Here is a 14,557-nt window from a genome sequence, read left to right on the forward strand (position 1 = left end):
CACTAAATGCGCACTCTGATTCAATGTTCATTTGCTCCTTAAAATACTTTGCTTTGGCAATAAGCATCGGCCCAGAAATTGCCATACCTTCTGATCGTTTTAACAAAAACCATTCGTGCAACACTTCATCAAGATTTTCTAATTTGGGCCAATGTAAACTTTTTCTTTCAGCAATTTTAATGTAAAGCTCAGAAGAAGCTGTGAATTCTAGAATTTTATTCTTTGCCTTTTTTATATCATAAATTGTAGACTTTCCAATGTTGTATGTTTCCATTAGAACAGCATTGCTCACATTACATTCTAGTTTCTTAATTATTTCAAGTTTGTCACTAAATTTCAATGTGTTCTTCTTTCTCTTCACACAACGAAGTTTATCTACTTTAGGGGCCATTATTATGGGCTTGTACTCTGTACATGGAAAGAGTAGGACTCAAAATTACATACGTTGTCACAGTTTGATTGCTTGTTTTAAAGTGGCGATCGTGTGGTCGTTTGTTGTCGCTGTGCAGCTGTGGCATTCACGCATGCACACATACACACAAAAGATTTATAGTGCCTCAAATTTTACATTTCAGTTCAAGCTAATTACAAAACTAACAAAATTAGCTACCTATAATTTACAATTACTTTTATTATTAGAATTATGTAAATTAATTTTTTAAAGCAACTCCATTCATTCACATAACCCACAAAAGCCCGCTAAATTTAAAAAGTTTGAGTTTTCGAAAAGTCCGGATTCTCGGGTGGTCCGGATTCCTGGCATCCGGATTTTTGGACTTTTACTGTATATTAAAGAAATATAAAATATTATATAAAACTATAAACTGAGTCATATGAAGAACATGGGTGTTTGTGTGAGTGGCTGACTCGCCACTCCAGTCGCGTCTCGTGACATCACATATAGCGCAGTAGACACACACACACACACTGTGCCACATTTCACAACCATTTCTGGAGCATTAATGCTATAAAAGTTGTAGAAAAAGCATTAAAATACTCTAATGTGGCTTAGAAATAAAGATTATATAATATAAAACTATAAAATAAGAAAAAATAAAGAACATGGCTGTGTGTGAGTGGGTGTAATGTGAGCCACTTGATAACTGAGGACATGAGGAACTCTCCCTCCCTCTACCTCCAACTCTCCCTCCCTTATTGTGACATCACATACACACACACATCATTTATATAGGAGTTTGGTGTTAATACAGGAAAACCAAAAATACAGTGCAATACGTACTGGATTTTACAGCAGGGAGTATTTAGGGAAAAAATATATTTATGCATTTTCCTACTGTAACCATAGTTTTCTTAAAATAATATATACAGCACCAGGAAATGCGAGGAATAAATAAAAATGATACCAATAAATAAGTTACAACAAAAAATACTGTGTTGCCAAACCAGTAAATAAAAGCCAAATGAAAGTTTAATACAGTTGCCATTTGCATACATTCCCTGCTTCCCCATTGTAATGAAGATCAGCCTTCCTTCACTCTGTGCTCTCATCCCATTATGTGTTTGCCCTTAGGACAATTATTTCTCTTACTTTTTTCACAATATGCACCGTATTTTGCGGCGTAGAAGACACTGCATCGTGGAAGACACACCCTGATTTTGGAAATGTATCGTAATTCTAGGAAAAAACTTTTTATACTTACTAACTTTGTTCCTGTTCGCAAACTTAAGCCATTTCATTTCATGAAGCGAAAACACCATCAAGCAGTTCCTTTGAAGTCATCCACCCCTGTGTTTGCTGCATACCTTCTTGTTTCGTAGTCACCGCCAAACCCAAGTTTCTTTGGTCTAATATCCATGTTTTCAAGTTTTCTTCTACGTATAGCCATTTTGCTGGTACTGTACGAAGATTATGCTTCTGTTTATTCGCTTTTTTTAATTCTTCCTTCTGCTTCCTCCACTGGCAAATCATCTTCTCAGTAGGTGGTGGTCTGAAGTTTCTCTCTGTTACCCTGTTTCCATGTTCTTTGGCATATCGCACTACTTCAAGTTTAAATGCAATATTACATTTATGTCTCCTTGATACACCTGCCATAGATGAGGGAGATAATTTGCAGGAATGAAAATAGCTTGTGACATCAGTGAAGGCCTGGTAGTGATTGAACAAAGTTCTAGACACTTAAGTGTGAAGAAACAAAAATTCCTGCGCTTTGAGACCAGCAGACAACCTTTCGCAATTCCTCAATAGATGGCACTGCCTCATCACTGCCATTAGTAAACCAGCAAGGGTTGTGTAGCTGCATCCGTTTTTTTTTTTTTACCAACTGAGTAAGTAAATGATCGTATTTTTCGCAGTATTATACAGTATATCAACAATATTAGTTAAAACAATTGTTTTATAGTAATGAGGTAACAGTCTTTGTAAGGGGCTGATTTCAGTTGACCCTAAGAAACCCTCCGCTACAACCCATCAATTAGCGTCGTGGAAGACGCATGGTAATTTTCAAGGTATATTTTTGTAATAAAAAGTACTTCTTCTCTGCCGCAAAATATGGATAGTGTGTGCATGTAAATGAGTAAAAATAATTGAAGAAAGTTATGAATATCGACCCAAAAATAGGAGTTGAAAAACAACCAGAAAACCGCAGCTTGGCCCAGTAACCTGGTGGTTCCAGTGACGAGTTTAACCTGGCTACGATGCCATGATTAATCACTATTAAGCACTATTATATCAGTAAACACTAATAATAACAGTAAAGCCAATGAAATATGGCAGAGGGGGAGGAGAGTTACAACTACAGGAGACTCTGTAACTAGTGGTTACTCACACGCTCCCAGGCTCCAAGTGCCAGGCATACAATCGAAATGCAGTACGTATCGGAGAAATACATGCAGTATCTTGTGGTCTAATTTGAAAACGGTGACAGGCACAGTGATAAACAAATTATATAAACCATGCAATTACCTACGATAACATAATAAAAAACATTGTATCATTACTAGAGTGAATGAAATAATATTCCCCAAAACAACAATTGATAATTCTCGGGAACCTGTGTCCCGCACGTTAACGCGGATATTTCATCAGAAGGCAAATTTTTATTATTTTTTTTATTTTGAATTAACTTTAATTGTGATGAATAAGTTACAATAAAAAATACCAAACCAGTAAATAAAAGCAAAATGAAAGTTTAACACAGTCGCTATTTGCAGGCACTCCCTGTTTCACTATAGTAATGAAGATCAGCTGGGACGCTGACTCCCTAGCAAGCCTCCCCCCTCCCTACACTCTGTGACCATCTTTCCCTCCCTCCCTCCCTAACTCGTCTGCAAAGAAATGTAAATTCCTTTTAGGTGCTTGCCCTTAGGACAATTATATTTTTTTACTTTTTTCACAATATGTATGTCGGATGTTGTGTACGTGTAACTGAATAAAAGTAAATGAAGATAGTTACGTATATCGACCTGAAAATACGAGTTGAAAAACAACCATAACACTTGACCCAGCAAATGATGTGGACTGGGTTTGTTTTAGCAGCAGGGGAGTAAACAAGGCATATGGACTGACAGAAAGAGATGGGATAGGAATTTACCACTTCCAGATGTCGGTCCGGACCAACTGAAATCCGGACTGATAGGTCTGGAAGTGCGAGGGTTTACTGTACCTTAATTAGTTTTCTGTAGATTCATCAGCAAATATGTTTCCTTATCTTAAACCCAGGCATTACAGTTTAGGATGAAAGCTTACTGTATCATGTTGGCATGTAATATCATCTTTGCAGGGCATAAGGAGCAAGTCTTTCCAAACTCCACTTTCTTATGTTCTTAGATGTAGTTAACACTCTCTTTAGGATTTTGTCCACTACGGATTGAAATGCAAAATTTTAAGATTACTGTACAGGAATCTTCATTTCCTGAAGGATCTAGTTAATGTTTAGTCAAACAATTCTCACCACTCATTCAACCATCAAGGCTATGAATATTTACTTCTTAACATTAACAATGCTAAAACTGATTTCTCGACAGCTCTGTATATTTTAATGTAACATAGTATGTGAAACCTTGAGTAAGTGATCCCTTGCCCACAAAGAACACAGTTCATTTGTAGGAGTAACAATGAATAAATGGTTGGTGAATAGTGAGTGTTTTTGCTTCAGATTCTGGCTGCCATGCATCTTGGCAGTATATGCTTCAAAAAATCTTCTTTTTTATTTCTTGCTATTAAATTAGTTTCTAATCTACTGGTACTGTACAGTATGTGTACGAGTATATCTGTACAGAAGTAATTTTTACTAGGCACTACTATTTTTAGTAATGTATATGTCTTTTACAGATTTTTAAGTGTTGGAGCTCAGCGTAGCATTACCATTACTGAAAAACTCATGGCTGAAAGATCTAAAAGAATTACATCGTTTTGGTATTCGGAATTCCTCTTTGCATAACAGAGACAGGTACTGTAACTGAAAATGAGAAACTGTAGGTTCTATCTTCTGTAAGTTGATTTTATTGTCTACTTCAATTAACTTCTTGATACCTTTTTTAAAAAGGAAGAATTTATTCTGATGTAGGTTCACCACCGAATTTCCGGCACCTTTGGTTCCTGAGCCTTGCCATACCATCCATTTTGCCGGATTAACAAAGGTCATATATAATAATTAAGCAATACATCTCTGACCCACTAGCTATACACCTCCTGGTATCTTTAAAGCACCATGGCTGCTTGAAAAAACAAATATGTTCTGTACTCTTACCGTCTTTCAATGTTTTTCTAATGCACATTTGCTTCTTGGAATCACTTTCTTCATAGAATCTCAGTACTTTTTCTCATTTCTTCTTTATATCATACACAGTTGACGAACCAATACCCTACTGATCACACACCTGTCACACCGAAACATCACGGTCAAGTTTTCTCAACAGTTCCACCTTATCTTGTATCGATATGGACTGTTGTTTACGCTTTACACCACTCATAAATCGCCTTTAAGTCAATATATATATATATATATATATATATATATATATATATATATATATATATATATATATATATATATATATATATATATATATATATATATATATATATATATATATATATATATATATACATATATATATATATATATATATATATATACATATATATATATATATATATACATATATATATATACATACACTAGAACTCACAAATCACTCCTGTAATGTGATACAGGTGATAAATTTTTATCTCTTGTGCAAAATATATGTCAATATTCAAATTATTCGCTGTGCTGCAAGGATTCTAGCAATGCAAATTATGTTCGCCTAACTTTAGTCTGTGATATTATATAAGATAAAACTTTAAGCTAAAACCACCAAACCCTCTCTCTGTGAGGATGGTGGAGGCAGGAGCCGGGAGGTTGGGGAGGCGGGAGGTGGAGGAGACGTGAGGTGTTTTGACAGTCGGCGCCAAGGTTTACCCAGTGCGTATTTATTTACAGTCATCCCTTGGTTATCACGACTAATTGGGACCACGCCGAGTGCGTGATAACGAAAAATGCGATAATGAAAGTGCAGAACCTATGGGATTTATTGTACAGTCAACCCTCACTTTACGCGGTCCCACATTCCGCGTTTCCATGTTTACACGGTGCCCTGCCAGAACCCAGGATGCTCACATTCCGCGGTGAGTGTACCTCTTTACGCGGGTGAAGTATAATTTTTTATTTAGCTCATAAAATTCATACAAATTATCCGGCCAGAATATAATTTACATTGCTGGAATTCTTACAATTTGATGATCATTTTGAATATAAACATCATAGATTTTGCATTAGACATACAAATTTTAGATATAATGTTTACTCTGAGTAAATATGTTATCTTTTGTGCAAAATATATGACATTTATATTCAAAATATTCCTGGTCTTACAAGGAATCCAGCAATGTCAATTATATTATCCTAACTTTAGTCTGATTTATTATTTATTACTAAAAAGGTAAACAGTCTGGTATTCCCACACATTCATCTGGTAGGGAGGGTTGGTGGGGGGTGGGAGGGAGGAAGGGACCGGCGACCGACCACCTGGCAGTGTGAAGAATATATTTTTTTTTATTAACTGAAGATATTTGTTTTAGCTCATAAAATTCATACAAATTACCCGACCAGAATATAATTTACATTGCTGGAATTCTTACAATTTGATGATCATTTTGAATGTAAACATCATATATTTTGCATTAGACATACAAATTTTAGATATAATGTGTACTCTGAGTAAATATGTTATCTTTTGTGCAAAATATATGACATTTATATTCAAAATATTCCTGGTTTTACAAGGAATCCAGCAATGTCAATTATATTATCCTAACTTTAATCTGAGGTATTATTTAATACTAAATGTTAAAATCTAGTTTTTTCACCCAACTTTCTCTTGAAGGGAGGATTGGTGGGGGGTGGGGGGAGGGTTGGGACGGACCGACCATCTGGCCCGGTTGGAAGAGGGGGGAGGCAAGGTGGGGTACTTTGATTGACAGATAGTGTCGTGAAGAATATTTTTTTTTTATTAACTGAAGATATTTGTTTTAGCTCATAAAATTCATACAAATTACCCGGCCAGAATATAATTTACATTGCTGGAATTCTTACAATTTGATGATCATTTTGAATATAAACATCATAGATTTTGCATTAGACATACAAATTTTAGATATAATGTTTACTCTGAGTAAATATGTTATCTTTTGTGCAAAATATATGACATTTATATTCAAAATATTCCTGGTCTTACAAGGAATCCAGCAATGTCAATTATATTATCCTAACTTTAGTTTGAGGTATTATTTATTACTATACCTGGTTTTCCCCCCAAAATTTCTGAGAGGGAAGAGCCAGCAAGTGTAGTGTGAGAAGAGGGGGAGGGAGTTGAGTCCATTATTTGAATGGACATTAACTTGGCGACTGTATTTCTCTATTTCTCTTAAGTATTAATTGTGTGCATGTACCATCATAAAATTAAGATGTTATTTTTACTAGAACATAGGTATTGTGTTGGAAAAAGTGGAGTTTGGGGGTCAGCTGGTCTCTATTTCATTTAATCCCATATGTTATGTTATTCACTTAACGCGTTTCTCACTTTCCGCGGTACCCTGTGGGTTACATTAACCGCGTAAATTGAGGGTTGACTGTAATTGGTTCCAGGCACCCAAGACCCAACCCCAAATTTCCCATTTTACGACCATTTAGTCCCACTAAATATATATATAATGTTATAGTAAATATCATAAACACACATAGGCATGGCTAGGTTTATTACAAAGTGATGAAAAGGGTATGCTCAATACTGTAGTCCACAAAACATGTAGCTATGCCTTCTTTATTCGAGTCCCCCATCATAGCAGTCCGTTTTCTCTCGCTTCAGGACGCCTGAGTCCTCCGTTTTCTTTCAATCTTAGAGTGCACCAGAGACTTCGTTATTCCTTAGTAATGACACAGAATTTGAAATTGCAACTGGGATTGCAATTGTTGAGGCAACTTAGATATGTCTGATTATAGTTGGAACATTCAAGATCCATTGTGAGTGATGTTGAAAGCTTCAACTGTATTTATGGTTGGTAAAACTTGTCAAGTAAGTGAGTGTCAAGTCTGTCAGTATGAGTGGCATGTGTGAGTGCTTGTGTTTGTACACTCGCAACAAAAGTATCGGTGCATACTGTAGTGTGAACAATTTGAGACCAGTGATGATAGGTATTGGGAAAAGCGAGTTGTTCCAGCCCTATGTTGGCAGCCCTGTAATCCTGCTGAGCTACTACTATTGCCTGGTCAAGTGAAACAAACCATTATAAATAAGGTTGGGAAGTGATAAATAAACAGTATGAAATATGAGGAGCTCCCTGTTAACAAAATAATTTGTGATACTTGTGAATATTGCCACATTAAATTATGCTACCAAATAAACCACTCAACCTGGTCGTCCTGAGGGGTGGTGCAGCGTGGACGGCCGCTCCGAGACCTGTCGTCTGTAGCACCAGTTTCGAGGTATCGCCGAATCCATCGTGCAGCAGTGTTCCTGTGGACACCAACCCGCGGGCTAATATCTGTGATGCGAACCCTTCGCTATGAAGGGCAATAATAGCTCCTCATGTTCCCTCTGAGGTTTCCATGTCGTCTGGCATGTGTAGATCTCTACTGCTTCATATTGCCTCTGTTTTATACCCACGTTCACTGAGACTGAACCCTCGCTCATCATTCAGTCGACACAAAGCAACAATCCGAAAAGAGGAAACAAACACACTAATTGTTAACCATATGGCAACACCTAGTGGAGGGGGTGGGGGGGGGGGGTTATGAGGATACACTTACCAACCTTCCCGACATATCACAGTGTATACGTATTGTTTCGGAATTTGTCGATCTCACCCTGCACCGGTACTTTTTGGTGCGAGTGTACAACCGCTTTCAAGTTTTGTTACCTCCATCCATTTTCATCCATCAAATTTGTCAATTTGTAGGTGAAACATTTTATCCTCAATAGATGTAGGTGAAGCAAGGGGGTAACAATATACCTCGAGGCAACTATGTCATAACTAAATTCTCGGCCTAAAGATATATATAATGCTATGGTAAGTCAGAATCACACATAGGCATGGCTAGGTTTATTACAAAGTGATGAAAAAGGTAGCTATGCTTTCTTTATTTGAGTCCCCCATCATACGAGTCCGTTTTCTCTCGCTTCAGGATGCCTGAGTCCTCCGTTTTCTCTCAATCTTAGAGTGCACCAGAGACTTCGTTATTCCTTAGTAACGACACAGAATTTGAAATTGCAACCCCAATTGCAACTGGGGTTGCAATTGTTGAGGCAACTAGATATGTCTGATTACAGCAAATGTGTTATTGTCAATTTGTAGGTGAAAGATTTTATCTTCAATAGATGTAGGTGAAGCAAGGGGGGTAACATTACACCTGGAGGCAAATGCGTGATAACCAAATTCTCGGCCTGAAAAATGCGCTATAACAGCAGCTGTGCAGATTTTGATGGAGGCGTGATAACCAAGTGCGCTATAACCAAAGGATGACTGTATTTGTCATAGAGAGGATTTTAAGTTTTTCTCTTATAGAATGTCACTGAACTGACCTGGGAGAATATAATTTACATTTATTGGTTTCTTATAAGATAGTGATTAATTTGAATATAAACATACTATAGTTTGCACTAGACATAAACGTTTTGAAAATTTTTAGTTTGACATTGGAAATTGTAACCTAACCCCTGGGGTAATCCGCAGAGTAAACAAACAAAGTAAGCATGGTTAACACATATCGCCATCTGTGAGAAGCCTACTAAACTAATCTGGAGGTCGCGGGAATTTTGTCCGGATTAAAAGAGGTGCTACATCCTTTGCCGGAAAATCGGTGGTGTACCTGTATCTCATTTTATGGCCAAATCAAGAACTTGGTATGTAGTTCCTATATATATATATATATATATATATATATATATATATATATATATATATATATATATATATATATATATATATATATATATATATATATATATATATATATATATATATATATATATATAAGTGGTCCCTCGGTTAATGAACGGTTCGTTTAACGAAATTTCGGTTAACGAATTACCTCCCTTATGACAAACACATTTTGTTGTGAGCAAGAGCTGATCAGCTGATGGGCTAGTCTGCTAATTCAGTAATTTGTTCTATATATACATTTGCTTCCAGTGGAGTAAATATCAAGAAAGTTGTGCTTTTTAATATTTTTGCATTTTTTATATTAAAATTATTAGTCATTTTAAATTTTTTTTAACATATTGGTAATATATGCAGTACAGGGAACTATTTTTTTGTGCGCCCATCAGTCGCTTGACTCACCCATCAGGCGTCAGTTTGGCTTTGCTTACAGTGGAATGAACATCGATTTTATTGGTGTCTTATATATTTTTGCATTTATACATTAAAATTATTGGTCATTCTGATATTTAGTTAACATATTGATAATATAAAGCGCAGTGCAGTGTTGATTTAAATAAAATAATCTTCAATTACAGAGTGAACTGAAATTTTTTTTGGTGAAATGACTCCATCAAGCATGGGTTTCCTGAAAGGTGATTTCTCCTCCATCCCCACTTCCTTCTCTTCTCCCTTCTCCTCCACCCCCACTTCTAATTCCCATCATCATCATCAACCAGGAACCTTCTACATACATACCTCAAAGTAAGTGTACTTAACTGCATTTTTACTTTGTATGTACTTTTCTGTGAGCTGGAACCAATTACCCAATATCTCGTTGAAAAAATGGATTCGGTTAACGAAATTTCCCTCCACGATGATACGATCTAACTCCTCCTTAAAAGCTTCGGCAGCACCAACATCAGCACTAGCTGCCTCTCCCCTCACCTTTACATTATGTAAACTGTAGCGGTTCTTAAATCTGTTAAACCACTTGCTGTGAAGGTTTGGTCGCACTCATCTCCTGCCTGCTCCTTCAGGCTTTCGAAAAGGCTTCTTGCCTTAGCCTGTAGGGTTAGAAGGCTTTAGGGTACAGTGAGTTCTGCTATAACGCGTGTTTTGACAACGCGAATTGGCTCTAACGCGATTGATGAATAGAGGAACAATATTTGTAAAACGCGAATGCGTTTGCTCTAACGCGATTCCACTCAAACGGTTGTTGTGGCTTGGTGCGGGGTTATGCATTGTTTACAGTTCACGTTCGACATCACATGTTCAATTGAGTTATGTGTTTTGTTTGTGAAGAATTGCAGAAATAATTTATGTAATATTTATGTATACTGTACAGTATACCTGTACAGTATATGCAAATTGTAAAATTTTAAATAAAAGAGAAAAACAAATTACATAGCGTTTTACACCTGCACTCCGTTTACATCACACACAGTGTTTCCAGTTTACAGTTCACATTCGACATCTCATGTTCAATTGATTTATGTGTTTTGTTTGTGAAGAATTGCAGAAATAATTTATGTAATATTTATGTGTGTGTGATGTAAACAGAGCGCTTGGCCTCTCTCTCTCTTTCTCACTCTCTCTCTCTGTATGGATGGAATTCGTGGTTTAGAGTGTGTGATACGAATGTCGTAACATTACTAGGCTGAAGGCGCCTAAATACTACTTAAACACATCAAAGCTATGTTAATTGATCACTGTATAATAAATTCATTCACTCATAATTTCAAATTCCCCTATCATCCTGTGTTATATACAGAAATACTTGAGTCCCTGAGTGAGTACACAAAAAGAAAACGGAGGACTAAGACATCCTGAAATGGATAGAGAACGGACATCTCTACTGGGGGACTCAAACGTTTCTCATATTTTGTGGGCGCTGTAGCATAATATGAATAATATGTAAATTACAGTTTACATGTATATATGTAAATTGTAAAATTTTAAATAAAAGAGAAAACTAAATACGTAGCGTTTAAAGTGTACTGTACAGTGTTGTCGCTTAGCGCGGGGTTATGCTGGGCGTAAGTGCGGGGGGTTGTAGGTTGAGTAGGTCGTAAGTCGGGGAGTTGCTGTGTGTGTGTGTGTGTGTGTGTGTGTGTGTGTATATATATATATATATATATATATATATATATATATATATATATATATATATATATATATATATATATATATATATATATATATACACACAGTCAATCCTCACATTACGCGGTCCCGCATTCCGCGTTTCACCGTTAACGCGGTGCCTTGCCAGAACCTAACATGCTCACATTCCGCAGTCGTGAACCCCATTACGCGGAGAGCGGCTGGCAAGCCGCGCCATTTTTGGATCCAAACCTCCCGCCATCCGCCATGTTGTGTAAGAGGCGCGAAAATGGTGCGCACAAGGTCGCCCAGTCATCAAAACATTACCGAGTTCTTTACCCGCCACCCACCACAACCGGCCCAAGTCAGTGATAGTGATAATTATAGTGAGGATATGGACTTATATGGACTTTGAGGGGTTTAACAAAGAGGCCCTGCAAGCCTCTGTGGTGGATAGTGATACAATTGATACCAGTGATACAGGTGAGGGCCAATAATCTGCCCTCTGCCTCGGAACCAACCCCCCATCCCCGTGTGCCCAGCCATCTTTTCTACTAATGTAAGTGTTAAAAAACCTAATATTATTGATATTTCTCTTAATTATTAATTGTGTGTGCATGCCATCATAAAGTTAAGATAATATTTTTACTACAACATAGTTGTGTGTCGTCAAAAAGTGGAGTTTGGGGATCGGCCTGGACTCCATTTCAATTAATCCCATATGTTATGTTGTTCACTTTACGCGTTCCTCACTTTCCGCGGTACCCTCCGGGTTACATTAACCGCGTAATGTGAGACCCAACTATGTATATATATATATATATATATATATATATATATATATGTATGTATGCCACATCTACATACATACATTCATACATACATACATACATACATACATACATACATACATACATACATACACACATGCATACATACATACATACATACATACATACATACACACTTACACCACATACATACATACATACATACATACATACATACATACATACATACATACATACATACATATATACATATATATATATATATATATATATATATATATATATATATATATATATATATATATATATATATATATATATATATATATATACACCCCGCTTAACACGGTTTCGCTTAGCGCGATTTCACGTATACGCGGTGCCTCGCCAGAGCTGAACTTTCACTTAACGCGGGTTTTTTCCACATATACGCGCAGAGTGTCCGGCTCGAGAGCTATTTTTAGATTCGCCCCACCCTGCCTGACTGCCTGCCTGCTTGTTTTAGCTCATAAAATTCATACAAATTACCCGGCCAGAATATAATTTACATTGCTGGAATTCTTACAACATGATGATCATTTTGAATATAAACATCATAGATTTTGCATTACCGTATATCTCGGCCTATAAGGCGTCGGGGTGCATAAGACGGCCCCCCCAAATTTCCATTTAAGAAGTAGCTTTTGAGCTCTATTTGCTGTATAAGACCAGTACCCCAAATGTGACACTTACCCACTGACTCAGTAGTCCTTTACCAACCATCCTTGGTTTTTTAAAATAAGGCCAATTCACTTCAAGTAATGGCATCAAATGTTACCAGCTGGTGTAGTGTAAACACTAGTGACGTCACTTAAGCGTCTGTATTTAACTGTCGGTAGTTTCAAGAATTAATGCAGTCATTTACTGAATATTCCTTGTAAAAAAATAAATTTTAAATTAATTATTTATAGGAGATAAGTATTATTATCAGTAAATATACCGATATGCATTACTGACCACCTCCACGGCTAAAAATAGCCCAATCTCGCGGTCACTTTCCCTTTCTTGTCTCCTCACTGGCAAATGAGGGGGGGGAGTGGGGAGGGGTGTGTGATGATAGCTGTGTTTATTACAGGGGTATAATTCTCTTTTACGGTATGTTAGACAGGTTTATAATACATTTTTATTATTTTAATATACCGGTAATCTTAATTTGAATCCAGCTTGCCAAACGTAAGTTTCAGTATAAAATAATTAGTGGTAAGACCTTGTGAGTAGCTTACGATGTTTCCATCACCACTCTTGACACACTAAACCACAATATTTAAGAGGTAAGAATTTTATACTTGGTGGTTTAGACGACCCCCTAACTTTTGGCAGATTTTTTTAATGTTCAAATTCCGTCTTATAAGCCGAGATATACGGAAGACATACAAATTTTAGATATAATGTTTACTCTGAGTAAATATGTTATTTTTTGTGCAAAATATATAACGTTTGTATTCAAAATATTCCTGGTCTTACAAGGAATCCAGCAATGTCAATTATATTATCCTAACTTTAGTTTGAGGTATTATTTATTACTAAAAAGGTAAATATTCTGGTTTTCCCACACATCTGGTAGGGAGGGTTGGTGGGGGGTGAGGGGGAGGGAGGGACCGACCGACCATCTGTTACCGTGTGAAGAATATATATATTTTTTTTATTAACTGAAGATATTTGTTTTAGCTCATAAAATTCATACGAATTACCCGGTCAGAATATGATTTACATTGCTGGAATTCTTATAATTTGATGATCATTTTGAATATAAACATCATAGATTTTGCATTAGACACAAATTTTAGATGCAATGTTTACTCTGAGTAAATATGTTATCTTTTGTGCAAAATATATGACATTTATATTCAAAATATTCCTGGTCTTACAAGGAATCCAGCAATGTCAATTGTATTATCCTAACTTTAATCTGAGGTATTATTTAATACTAAATGTTAAAATTTAGTTTTTTCACCCAACATCTCTTGAAGGGAGGATTGGTGGGGGGTGGGGGGGAGGGTTGGGACGGACCGCATGGTTGGAAGAGGGGAGGTGGTATGACAGATTCTTGGTGACTATTTTGAATATAAACATCATAGATTTTTATTAGACATACAAATTTTAGATATAATGTTTACTCTGAGAAAATATGTTATCTTTTTGCAAAATATATGACATTTATTCAAAATCTTCCTGGTCTTACAAGGAATTAGTATGTCAATTA

General features: G+C 36.3%; 1 protein-coding gene across 3 annotated transcripts in view; it reads left to right on the top strand.

The window, feature by feature from the left end:
- LOC121871785 (PRELI domain-containing protein 2-like) overlaps window positions 1-14,557 on the top strand; it is a 41,655-nt gene that overhangs the window by 16,562 nt on the left and 10,536 nt on the right. The window contains exons 5-6 of one of the 3 annotated variants that reach the window (XR_006089947.1): window positions 4,292-4,409; window positions 10,018-10,183. The exons of 1 other annotated variant lie outside the window; for it this stretch is intronic. Coding sequence is in view for 1 of the 2 variants with exons in the window: in XM_042374265.1 (XP_042230199.1) it covers window positions 4,292-4,400 (109 nt within the window). In the remaining variant the exon portion in view is untranslated. The remainder of the gene's footprint in view (window positions 1-4,291; window positions 4,410-10,017; window positions 10,184-14,557) is intronic. One more of the 3 variants, XM_042374265.1, reaches the window with a different exon arrangement.

Source organism: Homarus americanus, unplaced genomic scaffold (genome assembly GCF_018991925.1).
Source record: "Homarus americanus isolate GMGI-L3 unplaced genomic scaffold, GMGI_Hamer_2.0 scaffold39675, whole genome shotgun sequence".
In the NCBI taxonomy this organism is placed as follows: Eukaryota; Metazoa; Arthropoda; class Malacostraca; order Decapoda; family Nephropidae; genus Homarus; species Homarus americanus.